The sequence below is a fragment of the Podarcis tiliguerta genome, assembly GCF_965153285.1.
Source record: "Podarcis tiliguerta genome assembly, chromosome: 12".
NCBI lineage: Eukaryota > Metazoa > Chordata > Lepidosauria > Squamata > Lacertidae > Podarcis > Podarcis tiliguerta.
In genome coordinates, this window is record NC_139545.1 from 9,850,573 (window position 1) to 9,875,199 (window position 24,627).

General features: G+C 40.7%; 1 protein-coding gene across 50 annotated transcripts in view; it reads right to left on the minus strand.

Annotated features, from left to right (window-relative positions):
• The window catches only part of CLASP2 (cytoplasmic linker associated protein 2), a 121,775-nt gene that overhangs the window by 22,167 nt on the left and 74,981 nt on the right, over positions 1–24,627 (minus strand). For 9 of the 50 annotated variants that reach the window (XM_083406923.1, XM_083406911.1, XM_083406918.1 and 6 more), the window contains 6 exons: positions 22,977–23,078; positions 14,271–14,441; positions 13,396–13,503; positions 9,600–9,706; positions 7,490–7,734; positions 6,188–6,251 (listed from right to left, as the gene is read on the minus strand). In XM_083406923.1, coding sequence (XP_083263049.1) covers positions 6,188–6,251; positions 7,490–7,734; positions 9,600–9,706; positions 13,396–13,503; positions 14,271–14,441; positions 22,977–23,078 — 797 coding nt within the window. Of the gene's footprint in view, positions 1–6,187; positions 6,252–7,489; positions 7,735–8,556; positions 8,581–9,599; positions 9,707–10,740; positions 10,804–13,395; positions 13,504–14,270; positions 14,442–22,808; positions 22,836–22,976; positions 23,079–24,627 lie in introns of all 50 variants that reach the window. The other 41 variants (XM_083406928.1, XM_083406895.1, XM_083406901.1 and 38 more) reach the window with 10 other exon arrangements.

Genomic DNA, 24,627 nt, shown 5'->3' on the forward strand with positions numbered 1-24,627 from the left:
GCAAGGAAATATAAAAGAAAAACTAGAGAGGATCAATGCAGCTCCAGTAAGCCATAGTTTGGCTTACCATGATGTGCAAACCAGGTTATTATAATTTTTTTTAAAAGTACAGGCATCCAGTAGGAGAATCATATGGTGACCGTGTGAATATGGACAGTGTGAATACTCTGACTTTATTGCTGCTTTTGCAAAATACTGCATCGTGAAAATATTTCCTGAAAATTGTGTGTGAAGCTGAAACTGAACAGTAGAGATAAAAGCCCTGATGTATCGTTTGCAATAACAGATCTTAGATGATGTAAAACTCAGATGCGCCAACCACCACAACACACAGTAGAAGTACAAAACCAAAAAGGTCAGTTAATTAGTATACAGAAGCACATCCAAAACTATTTCAGCATAATTTGCATGACTGCAAGGATTTTGTAAAGCGCAAAAGCTGGACTCGGCACACATTCTTTATAAGAGTAAAGTAGAGGGGGGAAAGGTTATTCTCAATCATGCAATAAGGTTAGGGCTCCAACAAATATTGAACCAACTTACTCTCTACAGAGAGTTCCAACACAGGGGACAGCATGCAAAAAGAAAAGAAAAAAAGGAGGGAGGAAGGGAGGGAGGGAAGATAAAACACACAAATTAGTTGCCATCTGCATAGTTCCTGTATGAGGAAAATGTGATACATGGGTTTTAATATGATTAAGTAAACAGCTTTGCTCTGAAATTTCCAATTCTTGCAAAAGCACCTCTTCTCTGCCCGTTTCACTCTTTTAGAACCAAAACATCTGAATAAAAATACAGTTTTTTGAAAGCAATTATTTAACATTTGGGTATGGATGGATTCAAGCATTACAATTTTAACATACATATTTGAGACGTATTATATTACTCACTAAAACCATAACATTTGAAGTGCATATACATCTTTTTGTTTAACCTCAAGTACCCTGCAGAAACTTGTGCCAATGAACTAAGGCCACTCAAGGCTCCCTGAAGCATGTTTCAGCATTGCATGCCAGATTAAAGCAAATGCTGCAAATGATACCATTTTAGTGGGTACTCAATGAAAGTTTATTGTGCTCCTGTGAAAATTTCACATTGTGAGGCATCCTTAACGGTACCCTAAAACAACACAACGCAATGGATGGTCAAGTTAAGTCAAGGATCTTTGAGAAAGGATCTCCAATTTACATGTCTGATAAGGGAGCAATTCCTCAGTGTTTGCCATGAAAAGCCTCAATTAAACTACAGCTTAAAGCACATATTCAAAAGTCTGACAAAGCAGTAGACAGAGCAATATGCAAAAAAACAAAAACAAAAAACCCCCACTGAAGGTATCATATTTCTATGATGATGTCAATTATATGCAAGATATACTTTTGTGTTCTGATATAACCAATTTCTGCAGTGTTCACTAAAAATTATGGGCACTTTAAGAGAAACCATAAACATCATTTGAAAATGTACTGATTCTGGGGTCTATAAGATAAACCTACCCTGTGGTTGGTCAGGGGCAGGTATTTCCTTCACTGGTGAGTATAACCTCTAAGTATTTGTGTACATATTTGCATTGTAATACTTACACATCTATATTTACACACATACTCATCCCAATCTACACACACACACACACACTCACACTCACACACTCTTCAACAAGTTTTATCACTGATCTTAAATTTTAAGACATTTGTTAATCCTACATTTGAAGAGAGTAATTCAAAAAACCCTAAAAGTTCCATTTGAATGTACAATACTCAAAAGCTATATTCTGTCTCTCCCCCCCCCCTTTTGTTTGTGTAAGGTAAAGGGACCCCTGACCATTAGGTCCAGTCGAGGACGACCCTGGGGTTGCGGCACTCATCTCGCTTTATTGGCCGAGGGAGCCAGCGTACAGCTTCTGGGTCATGTGAGTCAATTTTGCCATTAAATCAAAAATTCCAGAATTTATGAATCCATTCATTTGTTGTTGGCATCATTTGTTTTCACCTACTGACATCTAATAATCCTGCTGCCAGCGACATTTATGAAATAAGTTACTTATGTTAATTCATTAAGGAATCCATCTATATCGTTTAATAAGAAAAAAACCAGATCTATAATTATGTGGCTTTCCCCCTCCTCTTGTGCCCCCCCAATCCACTTTGGAGGGTCTGGAGAAACTCCAAGAACAGGGTGTGTAAGGAAGAAAGAGGGCAAAATGCTTGTGCTGATGGAACAATTTCGTTAATGCTAAGCTGCATTCCACCTTAAATCTTTTTTCCTTTTTTTTTACATTGCAATTCCCACTACATATAATAATTTCCATTCTGATTTGTCATTTCCAGCAATTACTTTCTTATTTCTTATTGTTGGTGTTACATGCCAGTATGCCACTTTCTTATATAACAATTATCTCTTAAATACTTACAGAACCTATGCGATTCCTCCCCCTCCTTACAGGTTTCCCCATACTCTCCCATGCGTGTTTTGTACTCATTTGATTATGAATTCTTCCACCTATCCAGGTTTAGTATTACCGTATTTTTCGCCCTATAGGACGCACCTAGGTTTTTTTTGGGGGGGGGGGATAAAGAAAAAAAATTATCCCCCCCCAGCCGCGGCTTCAGCGCACCCCGCACAGCAGGCTGCTATCCGCAGCCTAGGGAGCCCTGTGGGAACTCCCGCGGGCTCCTCAGGCTTGCTGATAGCTTCCTGAAGCCTGGAGAGCGAGAGGGGTTGGTGCTCACCGACCCCTCTCGCTCTCCAAGCTTCAGTGAAAGCCTGCATTCACCCCATTTCCCCTTCATTTTTGGAGGGGGAAAAGTGCGTCCTATAGGGCGAAAAATACGGTATATTTAAGCAGCAGCTTATATATCCTTGATAGCAAGTTGCCCTTGCAACACATTAGTATTTTTTTTTCAAAATCTGATAGATCATTACCTACTGTTTTAATTCTCAGGTAATTATTCACTGAGAACCTTATCGTAAAGTAGTCATACTACACCACAGGAGATCTTCCTGATTTAAACTTTATTTTTAAGTACTCCATTCCAACCCCATAATTTGTAAAATCCACAGATCTAAAAAGTTCATAATCCTCCAGAACTTCAAACCACCATTTTCCCTTGTCTCTGTACCATCTAATACTCAAGGTTGGGTGATAGTGGCACAACTGGAACGATTGCACCAGAGCCAATGCCTGCAAGTTGAGCAGAGAATCTGAGGTTCCTTTTAAAAAAAAGTAAAAGTCTCCAGTCCTCCTAGAAAGTAAGTTGTGAAACAAAATGTGCAGGTTCCCTTTCCAAGTGATTTCTGTGAGATGAGCCAGCCTAGCTGCTCCCACCTTTCAGTGTTTTTAGCCAATGAGTGATGTCAGAACTGTGATTGAGAAGAGAGCTATTTAGGCACCAGGCCACAGACACCCCTAAGGTCCTAAAAAAATGCTGTTTTACCCTCTCCTTCTTTCCTGCTTTTAACAATTAGAATCTCCATCATTTGCTTGTTTCCCTGGCCCCTCTAGTTAACAGGACTCATTTTTCCTGTGGCAGGTTCATTTGAGACTGGGTACTCTCTCAAGTCTCATTGCGTTTAATGCATACAGCGTCTTGTTGCTATTGTAGCAGAACACTAGAAAGCGGGAGCAGGTTTTATTTGGAATCAGGAAAAATATTATGCTTCCCCTTACTATTTTACCTGTAAAAGTAAAACAGTCAAAAGACAAACAATGAAAATGAAAGGGGAGGGGGCGCCTTCAGGGAATAAGTTTCATAAAGTGCAGAAGCCACCAGGAAATTTTGGAACATTCTAACATTTCAGTTCTAAAGCCTTCTCATAGAAGCAGAGAGCACAGCTGCTGTTTGTTAGGTTGTGTGTTATCTGCTGAATTCCAAGTTCAAAGCTTTGGAGACAGACTATACTACTGCCTACTGGGGAGTTTAATCTCACTCTTCTTTCTGTTTTATCATGGAATGTAGATTTATCTGCTTTCGTTTTTAACACTTTTACTGTGTGGTGTATTCTTGTTGCTGCAACTAGATTTTGCTCTAAAATTGGCTACGATTTGTACCTTGCCGGGGAGCTAGCAAAGGACTGTGTGCTTTATACCTTAGTAAATCTTTTACTGGAGACTTTGACTGACTGTGAGAGTTATCGGAATCCACGCATCCGCCAAGCTTCTGCTAATTAACCAGAAGATGGGGTGGGTGTGTCTCTAGTCTTGAGCACCACTTCCTGTGCTTTGGTGCCCTAGCAATGCGCCGAATTCCATTTAATTCTTTGTGACATAGCCACTCCTACATACATTCCATTGATAGCAGATACTGGTATTCCCGTGGGTTTTTATTTTGTAAAATCAAGCAAAGATTTAGCATGGTTATCACAGTGTAAAAATCAAAGTATGCTGGCATGGCATTACAACACAACTTACTTGAGCTGGGTGTGGGGACACAGAATTGAGAATGGTGAAAACACAGATAACGGAATGGGTGGAATTAAAGTGTGGATGTAATAATACTGGAGCATTGGGGAATGACTACAGAACTGATAAAGCATGTGTGGATGACCAAGTATGAATTCTCTTCCAACACATTATTAATGTTTTAATGTTGCTGTGATAAAATAGCAGTCTGAATGGGCCCCAGATCACACTGCTTTCCACAGTTCCCCAACCCACAGTGGCTACAGGCCTAGGATAACTTTTCTTAGGAATCAGTCTCCTGTGCACAATAACTTGAGAGTAAGCTCAGCTAAACACAGGGGGAACTTATCTTAGCTGTACTAATCTGCAGAGAGGGGGCAGCAAACCCTTTCAAGTACAATGACACATCACTCCAGTTAAAGAAACCTACATTTGATGCCTGTGATACAAACATTAAGTCCCCTTAATACAGTCATTTTATGCTTCCTTCTATATGAACCTGACCATTAGGTCCAGTCGTGGCCGACTCTGGGGTTGCGGCGCTCATCTCACTTTATTGCCCGAGGGAGCCGGCGTACAGCTTCCGGGTCATGTGGCCAGCATGACTAAGCCGCTTCTGGCAAACCAGAGCAGCACACGAAAACGCCGTTTACCTTCCCGCCAGGGCGGTACCTATTTATCTACTTGCACTTTGACGTGCTTCCGAACTGCTAGGTTGGCAGGATCAGGGATCGAGCAACGGGAGCTCACCCCATTGTGGGGATTCGAACCGCCGACCTTCTGATCAGCAAGTCCTAGACTCTGTGGTTTAACTCACAGCACCACCCGCGTCCCTTCTATACGGACAGCCATATGTTAGGCTGAGAGCTGCTGACTGGCCCAAGACAGGAAGTGAGCAAAGACAATGAGTTAAGTGAGTTCAAAATGTGAAACTCAAGTGCTCAGAGTATTTACTTTAGTCCACAAAAGCTTATGCTGTATGAAATTTGCTGGTCTTTAAAAAATCACGACTGATTTTTGTGCTACACTGTTTTGTGTTATTTCAAGAATTTGAATAGCGAGCAACCAGGATGCAGTTGCAGAAGCTGGCTATCCCCATGGTTTGGACAAAATGTTCTTAAGCATAGTGTGAAGATGTAGGCTACTTATTTAAACTTTCTGAAATTTTAAAGAGGTCATGAACACATGAAGGGGCGGCATCTGCTCCTCCACACCAGTGGCGTAGCGTGGGGGGTGCAGGGGGGGGCGGCCGCACCAGGCGCAACATGGGGGGGGCGCTCGCACTCGCAGCTCTCTGCCCCCTGCTAAAATCCACGGGTTAGGGGGCGCAAATTACTTGCCTTGCCCCAGGTGCTGACAATCCACGCTACGCCACTGCTCCACACACTAGTGTACAGCTGTATGCAAGTACAAATATATCCATGGATGGGTATTGTCCCTGCACTCAAGAGCCCAGGGTTCCTGACTACTTGGAGAACACGTTTCTAAAAATACAGAGCTGTATCCATGGGGATAATTTTGGACAGTACAATGAATGTTCTAGACCGGAAAAACATGTCTGTGTAGATATTCCTCCTTTAGAAACAAACACTGGTTCAGTAGAAGGTACTATCTGATTCTATCATGTGCCTCTTGTACCATTAAAGGATTGGGCTTCTGTTAATTAAAATAATATGGACACACTTGGAAGTGCTTTCTGTCCACTAAGTATTTAATTCTAAATCTATGGCAGTATTCTTCTAAAAACCCTGCAGATGTTCATAATCACTGTGGAGCAAAACAAATACATACCTTGCTATGAGGATCAGCAAACATCCTTGTGAAGATTTCACACAACCTTTTTAATTCAACGCGACTGCCAAAATGACATAAGACTAATTAGTAAATGGCAGGGTAATGTTATGAACAACTTTAAAAATGAGTCAGTGAAATATTTTACATTCATTAATATGTTTGGCAATGTAAACATACTATGTTTTACACTCAGAACTATAGCACAGAATCAGAAAGTCCAAGTAAGGGTCAACAACTGCCGGGGGGGGGGATTGTCTACTGCTACTTACCTGCAAATCTCCATTCTTCTTGAGAACCTCTGTCTGGGGGGGGGGGGCGAGCCAGGAGGAAGGCAGGTTCGCCTCAGGGGAATTCACACTTTGGGGTGGGTGGGTAGGAAAGGGAGTACATGAGCCAGTTATTTATTGTTCGTAAGCCGCTTGGAGATTCATTTGAATGAAAAGCGGCATAGAAATACAATAAATCAAAATCAGTGGCCCAATACTTCCTCTTAATCACCATTAAGGTGTCATTGTTATGGCATGTACACGGTCAAGAGTCGAAAGACTGAAGAAACCCCAGCTAAAGAATCATGGCAAGAAAAATTGATGGACTATGCAGAACTGACAAAACTGACATATAAGCTACGGGACAAGGATAACTGTGACTTTAAGGATGAATGGAAACCCTTTACAAAGTACCTGAAGACGCAACAAAGCGAACTGGACTCCTTGGCAGGTTTTGAATAAACATTCACAAACTTTTTATTGATAATAACCAGCTAAATAGTTTGAGGATCTATACAACTTTGTAACATGCAGAAAACAGCATTCTTAGAGAAACCAAAGACTGGAACTGAGGGAAGTCGGGGGGGTGGGGGTGGGGGTTGTGTGGGAGGGTGGGGGGAGGGAGGAAAAATGGGGGGGAACAAGGATGATATGTTTTTGGATAATATGTCTTGTTATAATTTTGAAGAAAAAAAAAATTAGAAAATAATAATTTGAAAGTGCTTTATGGCTCTACTATTATCCAGAGCCATTCTTATGCTCTACGTGTGAAGGAATGTGCTCAACAAAAGCTAAATGTGATGATATCTATTCCTTACAGAGACCTTTCAATTATCTTTGAAGGAAATATCAAGCATCCAAAGCACTTCAAGAAATTGATGCCAGTTGCTTTCCTTTCATTTTGCAGGGACAATGGATGTCAGCTAGCAAGTTACGAACTAGGAGGCCAGTTGACTTTCTTTTCACTGCTGTAGAATTCATTAGCCAGAGCTTTCTCAACTACAAAATCTCTTACCTAAAAAGGTTTTCCTACCTTAACGTTCGCTGGTTTTTTAACAAATTTTGTAGCCCCAGAAGACCTTCTTTTCTTTCTGACCAGTTGGAGCTTGCACAGCGATTGAGGACCTCGGCCACATCCTCCGTCTGCCGCATATAGGTAGGGATGGTGCCATTCCGAGAGCTGTACGATCTTTCTGAGCAAGCACTGGACGCGTCGCTGTTGGCATCATCATCGGAGTACATTCCATAGGATTCGTATCTCCTTCGCACCGGCTTTTTCTACCACACAGAGAGCATCATGTGAGGAACCATAACCAATTTGCAGTGCCTCTTACGCAAATATCATGCACCTTTTCATATAGCAAACCTCCCTGATGCCACAGTCACCTGCAGCTACACCCGGAGCAGGCACCAGATTCATACCCATCTCATTTCTCTCACCGCACTGAACCTGAGACCCTCTGGTTATCTGAAAGGGAGACCTCCTCTAACCATGATCGTTTCATTTCTTTATATAAAAACGGGCAACTTTTCCCTCCAAAAGTGTCACTGAAAACTGCTTGCAGAATACAAAACCACACAGCAATCACATTGAAACGCACAGTTATCAGATTAAAAGCAACAAAAAGCAAGAGCCAAAACTATCAATAAACTGAACAGAATCAAAAGTGTGTTCAAAGAAATTGCAGCTGTTGTAGTACAGATACTGAAACTGCTAAATGATGTTCCAAATATTGCTGGGCTTACTAGGTGGGGAGGGGAAAGTAAAGTTCAAAAAAGCCTGTGACATTAATTTCTTAACACAACTGGTACTTTGTATAAAGCAATAACCTTTCCCAGCAAGGGCACTAAGGTCATAAAGGCAAAATGTGTACTAATGAGCAAGTCCAACTATATTAGACTTTAAAAAAATATTTGGAATACATGAAAGCTTCCTTCATTATGAAGTAACACTGTAGGACAAAAGGACAACATTTGAAACTATAATCATTTGGAAAGCTCCTTAAAACAATTGTGAACCTGGGACACAAGTGAAGCAGACATTATGTATTTATTTAGAAACACTGAGCATTTTTAACAGGGAAACAAAGATTGTTATACCTTAGTCCGTATGTCTCCTAAGAGCTGAGCGCAATGCATTACAGAAGAAACAGAAAAGTTATGAGCACAGCTGACAACGGTTAAATAGTGTTAAGCACAGATGTCATTACCTCTAGTTAGAAATGAGGTCTGGGTTTAGCCTCAGGAACAAAAGAAAACATAACATTTTAGCTAGATACACAACTGTGGACCCAAGCACCTTTTCTCGAGGAGATGTAATCAGGCGCCCCCACAACAGGCTCCCTTATTGAGGACGGAGCTGCGAGGCGGGAAGCCATCCCTGGGCTGGGCCATAGGGGCTGGGGCAACGGCTCCTTCTCCTTCTGGCTGGTGAAGGGACATCTGTGTGCATCTCACCCCTGGGCCAGCCAAGACGGAGGGGGAGGACACGGTAACCACCCACCAAGGAGGGAGCAAGAGAGCATGACCCAGGGGCGCTGCTCCTTTCCTCCACTGGGCTCCAGCACGTGAGGGAGCCCACGGAGGCCCAACGCTGCCAGCCAGCCACAGCTCCACTCCTGGGTCAGGCCCCCTTCAAATCAGTCTGATCGGACTGATTTGGAGCAGCGGCATCAGTGGCGAGGGCTGGGCCAGTGCAGCCGCAGAAGGCTCCCTTCCTCCTCTGCCCCGGGCAGCGGTAACACATGGTCCACCGCTGGAACCATGAACACCATCTTGAGCTCCTTGAAGTGAAGGTGGAATGTAGATTTAATTAAACAGGAAAAATGTAGACCAGTCTCTGCCTCCAAGGAGCTTACAATGTAAACCGGACAGCAGGGAAAACAACGGTGAGCGATAAATGTACGTAAATGCAGTTACATGTACTATGGGAATAAAGATTAAGTTGGTAAGAAAGGCTTTGAGGGGAGGTAGATGAGTTGGAAGGAACAGAGACATAATGGCACGTACGGTCAAAAACGGAGCTCCATGTAATTTAGCAGAACCAATAATCAAATTTGACAGTAATACAAACTGCAAAGCTTTTACTCTGTCACCCCCCCAAAAAATCAAACAAACAGGTGTGTGATAGACAAGATGCTCACCAAAGCATCTGCTACTGCTTCTTCCACATCGGAGCCTGTGTTCAAGACACGCATGGCACTAACTGATGAGGATAACCGACTTGACTGACTTATTCCAAAACCTGTGCCTGTCAGAATAAGACAAAAGAAAACGTAAATCAGAATCATCCTGGGAAGGTCAATGAAATATAAACTAAAATTTAAAGCCACTATTTAATAGGTTTTATGCCTTCCAATATTTGGAAGCGGTGAAGCCTCAAAAAGGTTCATCTCATTTGTTCTGAATCTGGCTGCTTGCCTTCAACTCAACAAAAGGAACACTTACTTGATTTATTAAGGGAAATGAATATATGCAGAGCCTACCATCAATACCAGCCCTTGTCATAAAAACCTGGTACACTCTCAGAAACCACATGAACCTCAGGAGAGATACTGGCCATAATCTAGAAAATTCTATTACATGCACACTCCAGAGAAACAAGTGCAGCTAGAGTTCTCCTTCAAGTTTGTTAAAGTAGCAACTGTTGCTAAAGACAAGCAATGGCTTGGTTTAAAAAGTAATTTCCCTGTTTAGTTATCTAACTGCGGCAGCAAAAATTTCAAGGAAAGAGTGCACTGCCACAGACAGTTTGCAGTGACATGTTCATTTTGGATTGTGGCCTTAATACCCTAATGAAATTAAAGTAAATTTAAATTCAGTTATTTAACTGCACCTCATGTGGCAATAAGAACAAAAACATACTGTGTATACATAATTACGCAGGAGCTGAAGCAACAGCAACTATTTTCTTTTTTCTACTAAAATGTGTTTGTCACTCTGGTGTTTTTTAAAACTATGAAGCAAATTAAGGGAAACCACAGTCAATACAGCCTACGGCATTACATATCATAAAGCTACATGCATTAATAAAGCTTTGGAAATACAAGAATGGAAAGGAAAAGAAGGAAAAACCAATGAAATTCACCCGAAACTAAAGAAAAACTGCTGTGTGTGCGAGGAAAGGAAAACATTTTGCACTTTTATCTAATATCTGAATATTTGAAATAATGTACAGAAATTAATACTGAAAATGATAAAAAATAGACTGCATGAAAAATAAAATGGGGTAAAAATAATCCAGGATGATGGCACAGATGATAGCAAAGTGTACTCATCCTTCACCTGTAGCCCCATAAACATCTGGAGAGTAGAGGGCACCAGTGGATCTGGAGTGATGCCTGGAAGCTGCAATAACAGGATCATATGAACCCTATCTAGTACTATAAAAGTGAAGTATAGAACAATTGTACAGAGAGCAATGGAGCAAGGTCTGGGCAAGGCCAGGCAGCACTGCTTCAGGACAAGAGCAACTAAGAACATATTCACATCAGCACTGAGTACAGGGTACAATAATCCTGTGATTATTCGCTCCCTGACCACAGATGGCTCCCATGCAGCTTCTTCTACCCTCATCTTCAGAATTGTGCTATTGCAAACATTCAACATTTATGTTTGTGGTAGGTGCAAAAATCTTGCACATGTCAAGAGTTGCGTTCAACTGGCTGGTGACATGCACATAGTTTTCAGTACTGTAAAACACGCCCTATGAACTTAATGGTTGTGAGACCGAGTTACATTTTCTGGAGAGGAGAGAGAAATAATTTGTCTTACATGAAAATGTAATAATTACAAGACTAAATCTAAAGGCGCCTTTCATATTTTTTGAAAAATCTAAAGCCATCTGTCGAATGACAGAGCACACAAAATCAGGAAATGACTAAAAAAAATAATCAGCTAAGCAACCTATCTTTTTTGAGGTTCACAAAGTTGTCAACCTTGAAACCTCAATTGGCACAAAACTTGATAGTTAATTCTCTTCATATATTAATAATAGTTTAATTAAAAATTCCCCCTTAGTCCATCTGTGTATCTAAGAATCATTAAAAGGACAGAAATCTTGAAGTTCTAATTCTCCTGGTGAACATTGAAATTAAAATGTGTGAATTAATTTTTCCAAGTTAACATAATTAACATTTTACTTGATTCATTACGTAAATCACATACAGCATGCAACTTCCCCCTTCACATTTTAGACATCTTAGTAAAAGGAGTGTAGCAAAAGCATGGGGAACAAATGTGTTCTTTGTGTTAACATTTATTGTGTTAAAGTTAATAGTATACATAAATAAGTCCTGATTACATTATATTTCCTCATCAAAAATGTGTAGCATAGCTATCAATGGGCATTACGTGCCCATTGATGGGGAAAAGACTGAAGGACAGGTTGCCTAAACTTAAAACAAATGGACCACTGGATGATAACTAAAGTAAGCTTATACAGAAGAGTGATTTCCAGGGTTTTGAGTTAAGCAGTGGCATTGCAGTGCTAAATTTTACAGAAACAGGAAAAATGTGGCTCAAAAAAACCCTAAGTTTTTTTTCTAGGAAGGGAACATAAAAAATAAGAAAAAGAATTGCCAAGCAGTTTAAGCCATTGAAGGTAGTTTTTAAAAAGTCTTATCAATGCTCAACAAGGGAAGTTAATTCAATTTCCCTGGATTAATATGTTTTTAGCTTAAAGCAGTGTCAAACCACAAAGTGGCTGGGCCTAGTATTAGACCTTCAATCAGTGCTTGTGGTTTGTTTCACTCTAAACAAACCATGGTTGTGCTTTGTTCAGAGCAGGGATAAGCCAGTTCCAACTCCATTATCCATGGCCATTACTTATGACGGCTGGGGTTTATGGGAGATCTGTAGGGCACCACATTAGCTACTCCTGGTTTAGAGAAAAACAAACAACGGGCATGTGTTTGGGCATAGTGCAAAGTGAACTGCTCTATGGTTGTTTCCCTGCTGGAGGAAAGGAGGAGCACAGTGGGAATACTTGAGCTGCATGCTGTAGTCATGCAGAAACTAATTTGCTTAGCTATAGTTTAATGGCTTTGTGTTTCATCCAAACGCAGCCACTAAATGTCAGATAAGCAACTCAGAATACTATGTCCATGAAAAAAGACTTTTCTTCTAGAAGTTCTCTTGTATCCATGAAATGCAGAAAGGTTTCCAGTGCCAATATCGTGTTCCCAGGACAGGCACTAGAGTAAGGTTTTGAAAAAAAACCCTAATCTTGTTTTTTGACTGTGCTGTGAATCTGCCGGTTTTGCAGGGTAAAAAACAGAGTCCTCTGAAACTGCATTGCCACTACTACACTATAAAATTATTAAATGCATTATGATTTTCATACTAAAGATCAAGAACAGGGGAAAATCAAAACAAATCTAGTACGGTAAGAAGGAACAGCTGATAAGCATGTGCAACACAGAAACAAAGGGCAAACCTTGATTCTCAGAATATCAATTTTACAATCATTTGCGCCAGGGAACAATCCAGAAGTGTGCACCTATAATCAGAGATACTATAGCGTGTTTCTCCCAAACAGGTATCAACCCTGAAGAACTCCCAAACTGCTCCTTGAACACCAGTTTTCAAAAGAAGTTTGGGTTTTAGTGCAAGAGCTGATGATTAGGTTAGGGGGGTGGGGAATAGTATGTGTAACACTGAAAATGATTTCTTATTTACAAGAGAAACTGGAAGGCAAGAGCGTTGAAGGGATGGCTAACTGGTATGTGTGGAAGAACCTTGGGGGTTGCTAGGCATACACTTCTGGATTGCGTCGTCACTCTAGAATTACGGAGGGCATTTTTAGGCTCTTCAAATGGGCAAAGTCTTCAGCCAGACTTTATAGACTGTCTCGTTAAATGCCATCTCTTTATTTAGCTTATATTAGCAGATAATCAAGGGCAAACACAGCCATGCAGAACAAGCTCTCCAAGTACTTACCAAGGGGCGCAAAAGAGCGGACAGGGCTTGTATCCCTGCTACTTTCACGGCTGGCTTCCCGACTGCACCCCTGACTCACACTAGGCCGAGGAATACGGCTACCTCGTGCTAGTATGATTCAGGGTACAGACCAACAGCAGCACAGAAAGGGAGAAGACACAGAAAGAGTTGACATTTTAATGCAATCCCACATGTTACCTTTCACAACAAGACCCCACTTTTCTAAAGCATGAATGACATCTAAATATATGCATTTCTCCTTACTCTGGCTTACAGAAAACACAGACACTTCAACAGAAGCACACGTTTATCATGTGCCCATTTGGAAAATAGTTAAAAGTGTGAATGGAAGTTAGGCACATCTAACTTTGGGGGAAATAGGGCAGAATTAATATATGCTGCATACTTGTTCATACCTGCAGATAAGGCTGAAAGTCAAGGATTTTCATTTTCATTGTTTATTTCTAAGACGTACTTCTCACATGATGCTTTTCAAATACTCTTAGAACTGTGAAACATGCATGCAATAAACCTATGCCTGTGAGAATGCTTTCCCACATACATATATTAAGCGACAGGGACTGGGCATTGCTGGAAAAACCACCTAGTGTGTGAAATAAGCCTTACCCTGGGAGGTGATGACTGGATATTTAGTGAGCTTGCTTTGTTTACTGAGTATGCTTTCCCAATCTAAAGGAGGAGAATAGTAAGATGCTTACTATTCTTTACCTAATGTGTTACTAATCTCAGGCTATGACATGGAAGACCCAATTTACAAGCAGATATTCAGCAAACCTGGACTCAGATCACCTGAATTCAGTGACTATGTGAGAGATATAAAAGAAAGAAGCTATGACTAAGCTAGCAAGCCTTACCAACTGACAGTCTTGAAGGACTCGCCTCCCTGCTACATCCTTGACTTCGCGGAATCTTGCTTCGCTTTTGTGCTGTTGCATGACTGACTAGCACTCTCTGAACCCCTGTGTTCATAGTTGAGAGTGTAGTTGTAGTCAAAACTCTTCCAGGGGAACCAGAACGGCTGCCAGCTGAAAGCAAAGCAAAGCAGACATAAGCTATACATTCCAATGCATAACTGCTTGGGAGTAAAAGAAAAAACTCAAGATAAATGAAACAGCTATGGTAGAATGGAATGGTTTGAGAAGTTGTTTGGAAGAACCTGACGATAATGAACAGCATAGAATCTGGAACATGTGTGCTGTGTTAAAGCAAAGTTTATTAGTTCATGCACAAAATATGCTTTTAATATTTGTACCTCCTTAAGTACTAATTTCCAAATTTTAATAATTAAAACACATACCACTCGCATTAAACTGCCAGGGGCATATTAATGCATCATTACAAGCGAGGAACTAATTACAAGAGTCTTGATGCTCCAGAGACATAGCTGGAAGGAAACTGCTTATTTTGTGTAACATTCCCAACTTTAATTGGACTGGGGTGCCAAGGTCACTGGGGCTGATACTCCATTTCCAAAAGCAATTATCAGTGCTAACCAATAAGCCATTCCTGAAACTTGGGAAACCAGAGGATAGCCTCTGATGCCTTGCAAAGAGATGTTGTTTGGCAACTAGGTGCATGCCCTGAAGAACTTGTGATCACCTAAAGCAGCTCTTTAAATTACACCTGAACGTCCAAGTGCTAAATTTTCTTTGACAATAGGTCTGCAAGTTAGAACTTTACGTTAAATAAACAGTTTCATATGCACTGAGTATAAAAACAGAGACATCCTATTTCCAAATGTTTTAGGCTGCAATCCTGGCTGGGAATAGCAGGACTGAACAGAGCACTGGGGCCATGGCTGCATCTATAGTAGTGTCAGTTGTGCTGGCTAGGGAAGGTGGGAGGGCAATAAAACTGCTTTCCCCCCCTGCACTAACACCAGGCATGTGTGTGTTTGACTACGTCTATCCCTGATAGATGGCCCTATTTAGAATCCCACAGATCCTTGTCTGGTCCAGTTTCGTCCTGGGGGGGACGGGGGTTCTGCTGGCTATTGCTGATGTGACAGCTTCTATTTGCACTTTCAGAAGCCACTGTTAAGAGCTCTGCAGTGGCAAAAAACCCCTGTCTGCAAAGCTACGTTGAGGAAAACCTCCATTGTATCCTAAGCACAAGCGTGGAAGCTCATGGCAAACTGTCCTGTAAATCGTTGTACAAATTGTGTCTTTGAACATCTTTGTCTAACACAAAATAGAACCAAACTCGGCAAGTGAAGATAAAGTGACTTGTTGATAAATAATGATATCCTAACACTTTTCAATTTCAATGCATTTACAGCGTAACTGTGTAGTGCTGAAGGACAGCAGTCCCACCCATTTTAAAAAGCGTGACAGGCTGGTTTTATTTTAACACGTAGATTTCTTTGTAGTAGTATGATATGGCCTGACATGACCAATCCTTGAAGACAAATCAAAATAACTACATGCATTTAAACAATCCATTTCATCATGTACTTCATTATATAAACAGGATCAAGATGGAGGATGGAGGGGCAAGTCAATGCACCATGCAAATGCTATGTGAATCACCGTGTCCATTCGGATACAATGTGCTAATGGAACAGAACAGCAATTCCCAAACCACATGCTTTGTCACACTGGTGCGCAGTGAGAAGTAAAGGCTCCTCTTAGTCCACAGCAACTATCGCTAGGGCAGAATGGAGAACTTGCAGCCCTGCAAATTTTGTCGGGTTCCAATTCCCATCAACAACTAGCCAGCATCAGCGGCTAGGAATGAGGGGAACTTTATTCCAGCAGCATCTGAATGAAGTTCCCCAACCCTGCACTAAGGAGACTGTGTTTCTGTTCTGGCCTTGGTTCCTTCTTAGCAGCATTAACAATCTGCAGGCAATCTGCTCTCTTACTGTATTCTGTAAGATTCACTCACTCTCAACAAAGCAGTTACCTGCTCTCAAGAGATGCTTGTCACTGCTTCTATGCATGGGACACCAACCTGATAAGTTTTCCAGGAGGTACGCTCAGAACAAAAACATACAGAAAGGCAGGAGGCAGGACCCTCCAAGTCTACAGCACCAATTAGCTAAATGCAATTCTTACCTTCGCATTCTAAAATAAACCATTTTTGGATATATGTGTGTCTCCAACTTAAACTCAAAAATTTAAGTGTACGTCAGCTATCGGAGGTTTGGGAAATACCGCTGTAGAATGCCTTCTTTCAGCCAGGAGTCTATTCAGCAAAAAAAAGGTATGTATAACGAAACCCAATTGTGTATGTTTTTTAGCATAAACATGTTTGGGGTCCCTGCATAGCGTTCAGACTACTTGAAGGCCAAAATGCTATATATACTTGGAAGCAAGTCCAATTAACTCAGTGAGTTTTACTTCAGATTACATAGGCACTGGAGTTCCTCCTTTTAAGACCTGTTGCTAAATATTCTGAGTAAGTTTTAATCCTGGTAATTTAAGGTGTCCCTCCGAAAATATTAAATGAAACAAATGGATTTTTAGAAGATTAAATTATATGCTCCATGTTATATTCTGTGGTAAAGGTAAAGGGACCCCTGACCGTTAGGTCCAGTCGTGGACGACAAAGCATGAAATCACAGGTTGTTTCCTGTGTTATGCATACTCATCATGAAAAATAATGAAAACTACATGTAGACTATCATATCTGATTATCACATTGTTTATTTCACTGAACATGTGAGCAGCACTACATGTATGTGATTGTCACCCATTACTATCTAGACATGTTTTTGTATTTTGCATTTGGGGGATTTGTAGTATTTGGAGCAATCTTCAGTGTGAAAACTAATAGCCACTGCATGCTTCTCTTTACAAAATGGTTGCAACCATTTCAGCTTGGAGCATCATAAAATTTGTCCCTAAATCCTGGCTCTTGAGGCTGCTCAATTGTTCAGCTGAATTCCTAAAACCTATGTGTCTTTAGATTCTTCAAGGTATTTCTTTTGGCAGGGGTATTTTAACCTACGTGCGTAAATGTTGACTGCTTCTGCTGAATAGGATCCTGTTGTGATGGATGGACAAACAATGATGCACACACAAAATCTGAAAAGCCTTACCACCAGACTGTGGATTAGCAGACTGTGATCCTGAACAAGTGTAAAGGCAGGAGTAGGGTAAGGGTATAAAATCCATGAATAGGGAGGGAGCAGAGCAGATTAACAATGGATGGCAAATGGAAATAAAAAGGCTTTAGTCAGTTCACATAAAAGAGGGGGGGAATGCAACAAGAGGGTTAGCGCAAAAAGCAGTGCATTTTCATAGCCTCCACCAGGCTCAGGTGCTTATATACGAAGCAGACAAAACAGAAGCTGCAAAATTACAGTTCTTCAGCTCTCGAACAAAGAACTGCACCGCATTCATAAATTCATCAGTAAATTTAATTGAAACACTGGATCGAGATCTTTGGATATCTTCACTCCAAGTAAATTTTAAGTGCAAGCTTTAATAGCTGAAGAAACGGTAACAAGTTCTTCAATTTGGATAATACAATGAAGGAAAAGCAAAATGGGGTGGGTTAAGAAGAGGGGAAAGATACAAAAAAATTGTATCTGGCATGCATGCAGAAGTTGTAAAGGAACAACCAAAGATGAGTGCCTGACTACAAGAATTTCAAAGCAGTATTTGTAACATCTACATGCCCCTGGCCTGACTTTGATATTTATGTCATTGTGTGTATGGAAATACAACCAGAGAGGGAGAGCACACCAACACATCTTAGTGCTGGCTTTTATGTAATCTTCATGAAATAGTTGAAGAATACCATGCAGACTTGGGTCAACAACTTCATTACTGCTCTAGTTCTTTTCAAAGATTCCACAACGGACCCACAAGATTAAATGGTTGCTGGCCACAAATACAAACCCGCCATGATTAAATGGGGATCCCACCATGCTATTGCAGGCCCATCCCAATAGTTAAAGAATATGAAATGACAGCTATGGGGACACAGGTGAAGATTTGTTTATGGCAGAGATTTTCAAACTTTTGTTTTCAGGTGGCTGACTTGAGAAATCTCTGTGCTGAGCTCCGTTCATGATGCAGAACAGTGGGCACAAACACATACACCCAACACTCCTCTAAGGGCAAGGGTAGGGAACATGTGCAACCACAGATGTTGCTGGACTACAGCTTCCATTATCCTTTATCAGTAGGCCATGTTGGCTGGGGCTGCTGGGAACTGGAGTCCAACAACATCAGGCAGGCCACCCTGTGATAGGAGAAAGTTGATAGTGGTAGCAAACTGTCTTTGAGAAAGGTTGTCCACCATTACTGATCTAGTTTTGAGGAATGACAAGCTTTCACGGGCGCCAGAGTGATAGGAATATTTAATAATTATCACTGCTGAAGGTTCTCAACTACAGAACTGCATGGTGAAAAGAAATACACTTTCAATACCCTCAAAATTCATTGCCACTGAAAAACCTATGTGTGGCTTTCACTCCTTCATTTATAATATTCCAGATAGACAGACAACCATCTGAAATCCTAAAACATTTCATTTAGAGTAAATTGATGAGTAGCAATAATAAAGTTTATGCACGTAAATTGTTCCAAATATTAAAAATAGTGTTTTCTTGGATTTTTAGGCAGCTTCCCAGATCAAAGCTTTTATCAAACTTTGCCCATTTTAGTTATTTATACAATTAAAATACATATTATAATCACATATCTAACTTTCCTTAAAGTTTTAAATATGATTTTATACACCAACATCCTTGAATGTTCCATAGTGTTTATAAAGGACTATCCACAAATAATTTAAGCAAGATGGTTAGATTAAAAGCTTACAAGTTTATCTTCTTGTAAGATGCCTGCTTATTTTTATTTAACAAAAATTATACACCACTTGACTGTAGTAAAATCTCTAAGCAGTTACAAGAAATAATAGTTAAACACATCTAACAATATTTTTTAAAAAAGTAACTATAAAAAGGACAAAACACATGAACCGCCCTGAGACCACTGGGTATAGGGTGGTTAATTAATTAATTAAACAAGCAATAATAACAACAAACAATAACAACAATCAATATTTATGTGTCTGGGTGGGCTTGCTAAAACCATAATACAGTATTTTAATTATGTACCAAAAATTGTATAGTGAACCCTGCCTGATGTTAATAGGCAGGGAGTCCCAAAGTGTAGGTGCTGTCACACTCAAAGATCAGTTTCTTATAACTGTGGAACAGGTAATATGTGCCACCTGTAATGGTGCCAATTCTGCAGATCAAAGTGGTTGAGAGGGCCCATAGGGGGCAAGGCGATCCTGCAAGTAAACTGGTCCAAAGCCTTAAGGGCTTTATATAATAATAGTTAAGGGGACGCGGGTGGCGCTGTGGTCTAAACCACTGAGCCTAGGGCTTGCCAATCGGAAGGTCAGCGGTTCGAATCCCCGCGACGGGGTGAGCTCCCATTGCTCGGTCCCTGCTCCTGCCAACCTAGCAGTTCGAAAGCACGTCAAAGTGCAAGTAGATAAATAGGTACTGTTCCGGTGGTAAGGTAAACGGCATTTCCGTGCGCTGCTCTGGTTCGCCAGAAGCGGCTTGGTCATGCTGGCCACATGACCCAGAAGCTGTCTGCAGACAAACGCAGGCTCCCTCGGCCTATAGAGCGAGATGAGCGCTGCAACCCCAGAGTCGTCCACGACTGGACCTAACAGTCAGGGGTACCTTCACCTTTATAATAACAGTTACACCATGAACTGAGCCCAGCAACAAATTGGAAACCAGTGCAGGTGCTATATGCTGACAGTGCCCCACTCCTGTTCGTAATCATGCTATAGCATCCTGCACTAACTGCAGTTTCTGGATCAAGCATAAGCGAAGCCCTACAAAGAGCGTGTTGCACTTATCCAATCTTGAAGTCACCAATTCCTCAACTGCTGTGGTCAAGCTCTCCCAGCCCAGGGGTGGTAGAAGCTGTTATACAAAGTTCAGCTGGAAAATGTGCTTCTAGATTCTGAGGCTACAATGGGTTTCCAATGACAGAGTTAGATCTGGAAGCACCTTGAGCCTGTGTACCTGCACATTCAGGGCTGAGTGCCACTGCATTCAGATCAATTTATTTGACAGAGGAACCACTCATCCCTAGTGACTGTCAAGATTCAAGCTTAGCAAAATGGTTAGATCATTGCATCTTTCGAGGTAGCAGGGACCATCCTGCTCTGGACCCAACCAAGCAACAACCCCTCCCGGGGTTATATGTTAAGTCTCTAGCAATTTTGTTTTATATTTACATTATCCTAACCATATTGTTTTTATTTTGCAATTAATGAGCAATACTGCTGTTATATACACAATCACCCAAATAGGTACATGCACTTAATTTATCAACCGCAGTCTATGTAAGCTCATGCTATAATAAACCAGCTAGTCTCAGAATGAGAATACTGCATAAATAAAATGTGACAGCACTGTCACTTAAAGTACTAGTTTTTCATTAACTACCACCTATTGAGATCCTTTTGCATACATGTCTGCAATAGTACTAGGGGCTTATCACACATTATGTAGAAGAAATTCCAGGTTTGTCATTGGCCACATTTGGATCATCAAAATTTGCTTAATAAGCAGAGATGTGTGTGAGCTTTAGGCACATCTGCATGGCTTGTATGGAAGCCACTAACCATAGCTCCCAGTACTAATGTAACAATAAACTATGACTAATTGCAGCTTCCTGCAGGTGCCTGAAGCTCATGCATATCTTGGCTTATTAAGCTGAGACTCATTGTCCAAATGTGGGCACTGAATATATAATTAACAAAAAGCTACACTTAATTGAAGCTCTATAATTAGTATAATTCAGCTTGCAAACATGCCTATCATAATCACCAACACTTTGTGCAAACGTAAGACACGGGGTAGCTAGTGAGTGAAGTAGTTCATAAAGTCTCCATAATCTGATGATTTGCTATGAGCTCAGAAGCGGAGCCAACTCTTAAAATCCATTAGCATTAAAGTGATGAAGATACGCCTTCTAGCACTGTGAATGAAAATGAAGATACGCCTTCTAGCACTGCAAATGAAAATGTTTTGTCTTGTTGCACTGAGCTTATCTCTATCACAATGATCTCTTCTTGCTTACATTATTGGGTTACAGTTAGCTTCGTCGTGTGCAATTTTTATATCTCATAGAACACACCATTTGTATGCTATATTAAACCCTTAAAGCAGAGTGTTAAGATTGAATTCCAAACCCACACAACATATTATTTACAATGCCAAAAGAAAGGGCTTCGAATGGAAAGAAAAACAGAGGCACATTCTAAGTCCACATAATTTACATTAGGGAATTAACCCTTTAAGCAATGTCCTGGAATGAAATAAAGCAATTATTAAAGTACACCAATAAGAGTCTTCTTTCATATACATAAAGTCCCAGGCACCTGCAGATGATGGGCAGTTGCAAATATTTGCATTAAAAATGACAACAATTTAATCATAATACAGTACTCAGCTCTCAGTTATTTTTATCACACTTTGCCTCTACTGCAGCTAGGGAGAGTCTGATATAGTTTTCTAATTTCTGTTTCTATGCTAATAAAATTGCCTTTATTGTCTTTATAGGGACATTTGCCCACATACTCTAGGGTATTCCTCATTTGCATATTATCTTCTATGGGTATGCAAAAACACTGGCAATATTTCCTCTATGTTTGTGAAGTGGAGAAAAATCTCACTGAACTATGCCCCTACACCTTTGGAATTTACATCCATCAATATCTACAGGTTACACTTCTCAGGTAGGCAGGGAAAAATAAATGGGCTGCAGTAGGTGTGTAGTAAACATTCCTTATGGTGTAAGAAATGCAGGGATGACAACCCCTTATCTTTCTTCCCTGGTGCTAAAGTGAGAGTATGGGTGCATCTTGTTATTGAGCCGAGATCAATGTTGTATAGGCTTTTTCCAACACCAGTATTTGAAAATCAAGCTGATAACAGTCACATTAAACCTAAAGCAACCCAAACTCGATGTTAAAATGACAGGAAAAATCAGTGTCTCATTAAGTAAATGACCATTTAATAATGAAACAAAATTTAGTTGTCTCTCTCATCCTATACACGCTGCATATATTTTCTATGGCATCATGAACATAAACTATCAATTCACTCTTTATTCTCTGTATTAAAATCTGAAATTATGACACTATTTCACGATGCACCTTCATTTGTAAGGTCTCCATATAGTCTAATCACAATCCCTAATCACAGGAATAATTTCACAATCCCTAATCACAGGAATAATTTCACAATCCCTAATCACAGGAATAATTTCTTATGTTTTTTTTTTTTAAAGTAAATTTTCAGTTTAATATCTTGTTCAAAATAACACCACACGGACTATAAGAGACTCCAAAAGCATGCAGACTACTGACCCGAAACACTGAAACACTGAAAAAAAAAATACCTTCATTTTTGTCTGGCGATGATGAACCTATGGCACAGAACAACAACTCAGTATGTAGTGTTTTTAAATATATAGATACTTGACCATATCCTTTGGTCAATGATTGTACACTATGCATATGGCTTAATCTTATTAAGAGAGTAAGAACGACAACATAGAAATACATACGCTGAGACTGAGACACAACTTTTGTTCGACTACGGCCTCTGGAATCTGTCTTTGAGTTTCCCATGCCAATAGAGGGTGCTGAAAGCTTGGTCCGCACACGTCCTATAAAGTAAAACAACAAGAAACAAGCAACACATAGCACAAGTATTAGAGAAGTATTTAAAGAGAAACATTAAAGCAGTAAGACTGTTGCTCTAAGCAGCTATTTTACAGCTAGAGGATGAAATGCTAAAAAATACAGACTAGTGCAGATGCTCCAGTCGCAAATTCTCAGTACACCAGAGAATGGCAGAAACGCAAACTTCAAAAGGGAATGCAGAGTGCAAAATTTTGCCAGTGTCTTGCTGTGACTGTGAAGATTTAATATAATAAACCACAATGTTTGCAGGCTTTCCCATGACCCTGTCTCCCTTTTTCTAGTTTAAATACAGTGGTGCCTCGCAAGACGAAAAGAATGCGTTCCATGAGTCTCTTCGTCTTGCGGTTTTTTTCGTCTTGCGAAGCAAGCCCATTAGCGGATTAGCGCTATTAGCGGTTTAAGGGCTATTAGTGGCTATTAAGGGATTAGCGGCTATTAAGGGATTAGTGGACCAGCTGATAAGCGGCTTAGATCAGCTGATAAGCGGCTTAGCTAACAGCTGTTAAGCGGCTTAGGGGCTGGGGGAAAAAGGGGAGAGGGGGAAAACCCCCCGCAGAACTCGCAAGACATTTTCGTCTTGCGAAGCAAGCCCATAGCAAATTCGTTTTGCGAAGCACCTCCAAAACGGAAAACCCTTTCGTCTAGTGGGTTTTCCGTCTTGCGAGGCATTCGTCTTGCGGGGCACCACTGTACTTTTGGTTGTATGCAGTGGTACTGCTAAGCTGACATCAGGAGGAGGAGGGAAGCAATTCTGAGTATTTCTCCCTCCCCTCTACAGTCCTTACAACCCCTAAATTTGCTCCAGAGAGTTGGAGAAACACCAAATCCTATTATGCATACTTAAGCTGGATGTGTATTTTTTTTCTCTCAAACAGCTAAGATTAAAACAGCTCTGAAACTATCCAGTCAATAGGTCTGCACTGAAGAGTTAGCAGGATGGATTTGAGATGGCAGAGGCATGGGCTCTCCAGGTGGTTTTGGAGTCTACCTTCCATCAGCCCCCAGGTAGCATGGCCAATGGTCAGAAATGACAGGAGTTGTAGTCCTGCAACATCTGGAGGACAAGGGGTTCCCCATGCCTGAGTTAGCAGGATGCTTAGGGTTAAAGAGGGGGGAAATACATTTTGGTTCCTAATATCCCATTACTCTAGCAGTGGTTCTTAACCCGAGGTCCATAAAAACAATGGTCCCCATGGGGTCTGTGAATCTGGCACACACAGAAAAAAGATTCTTCCAATGCAAATAAAATAAATTGCATGTACATTTTCCTCTTAATTTATTAATTTGTATTTTTCTAGGGAGGAGGTCCATAGCTTTTATTAGGTTCTCAAAGGTTTTCATGTCCCAAAAAAAGGTTAAGAACCACTGCTCCAGCATTTAAGAATTGCTAACGGTAGATATTGCTGAATATTAAAATAGAACCCAGAAGAAAAGTAGAAAGTTCAGTACAATTCAGTGTATAATCTCATTCAGTATAGTTCTCATACTTTTTTGGCTCCCTAAAGAAAGATT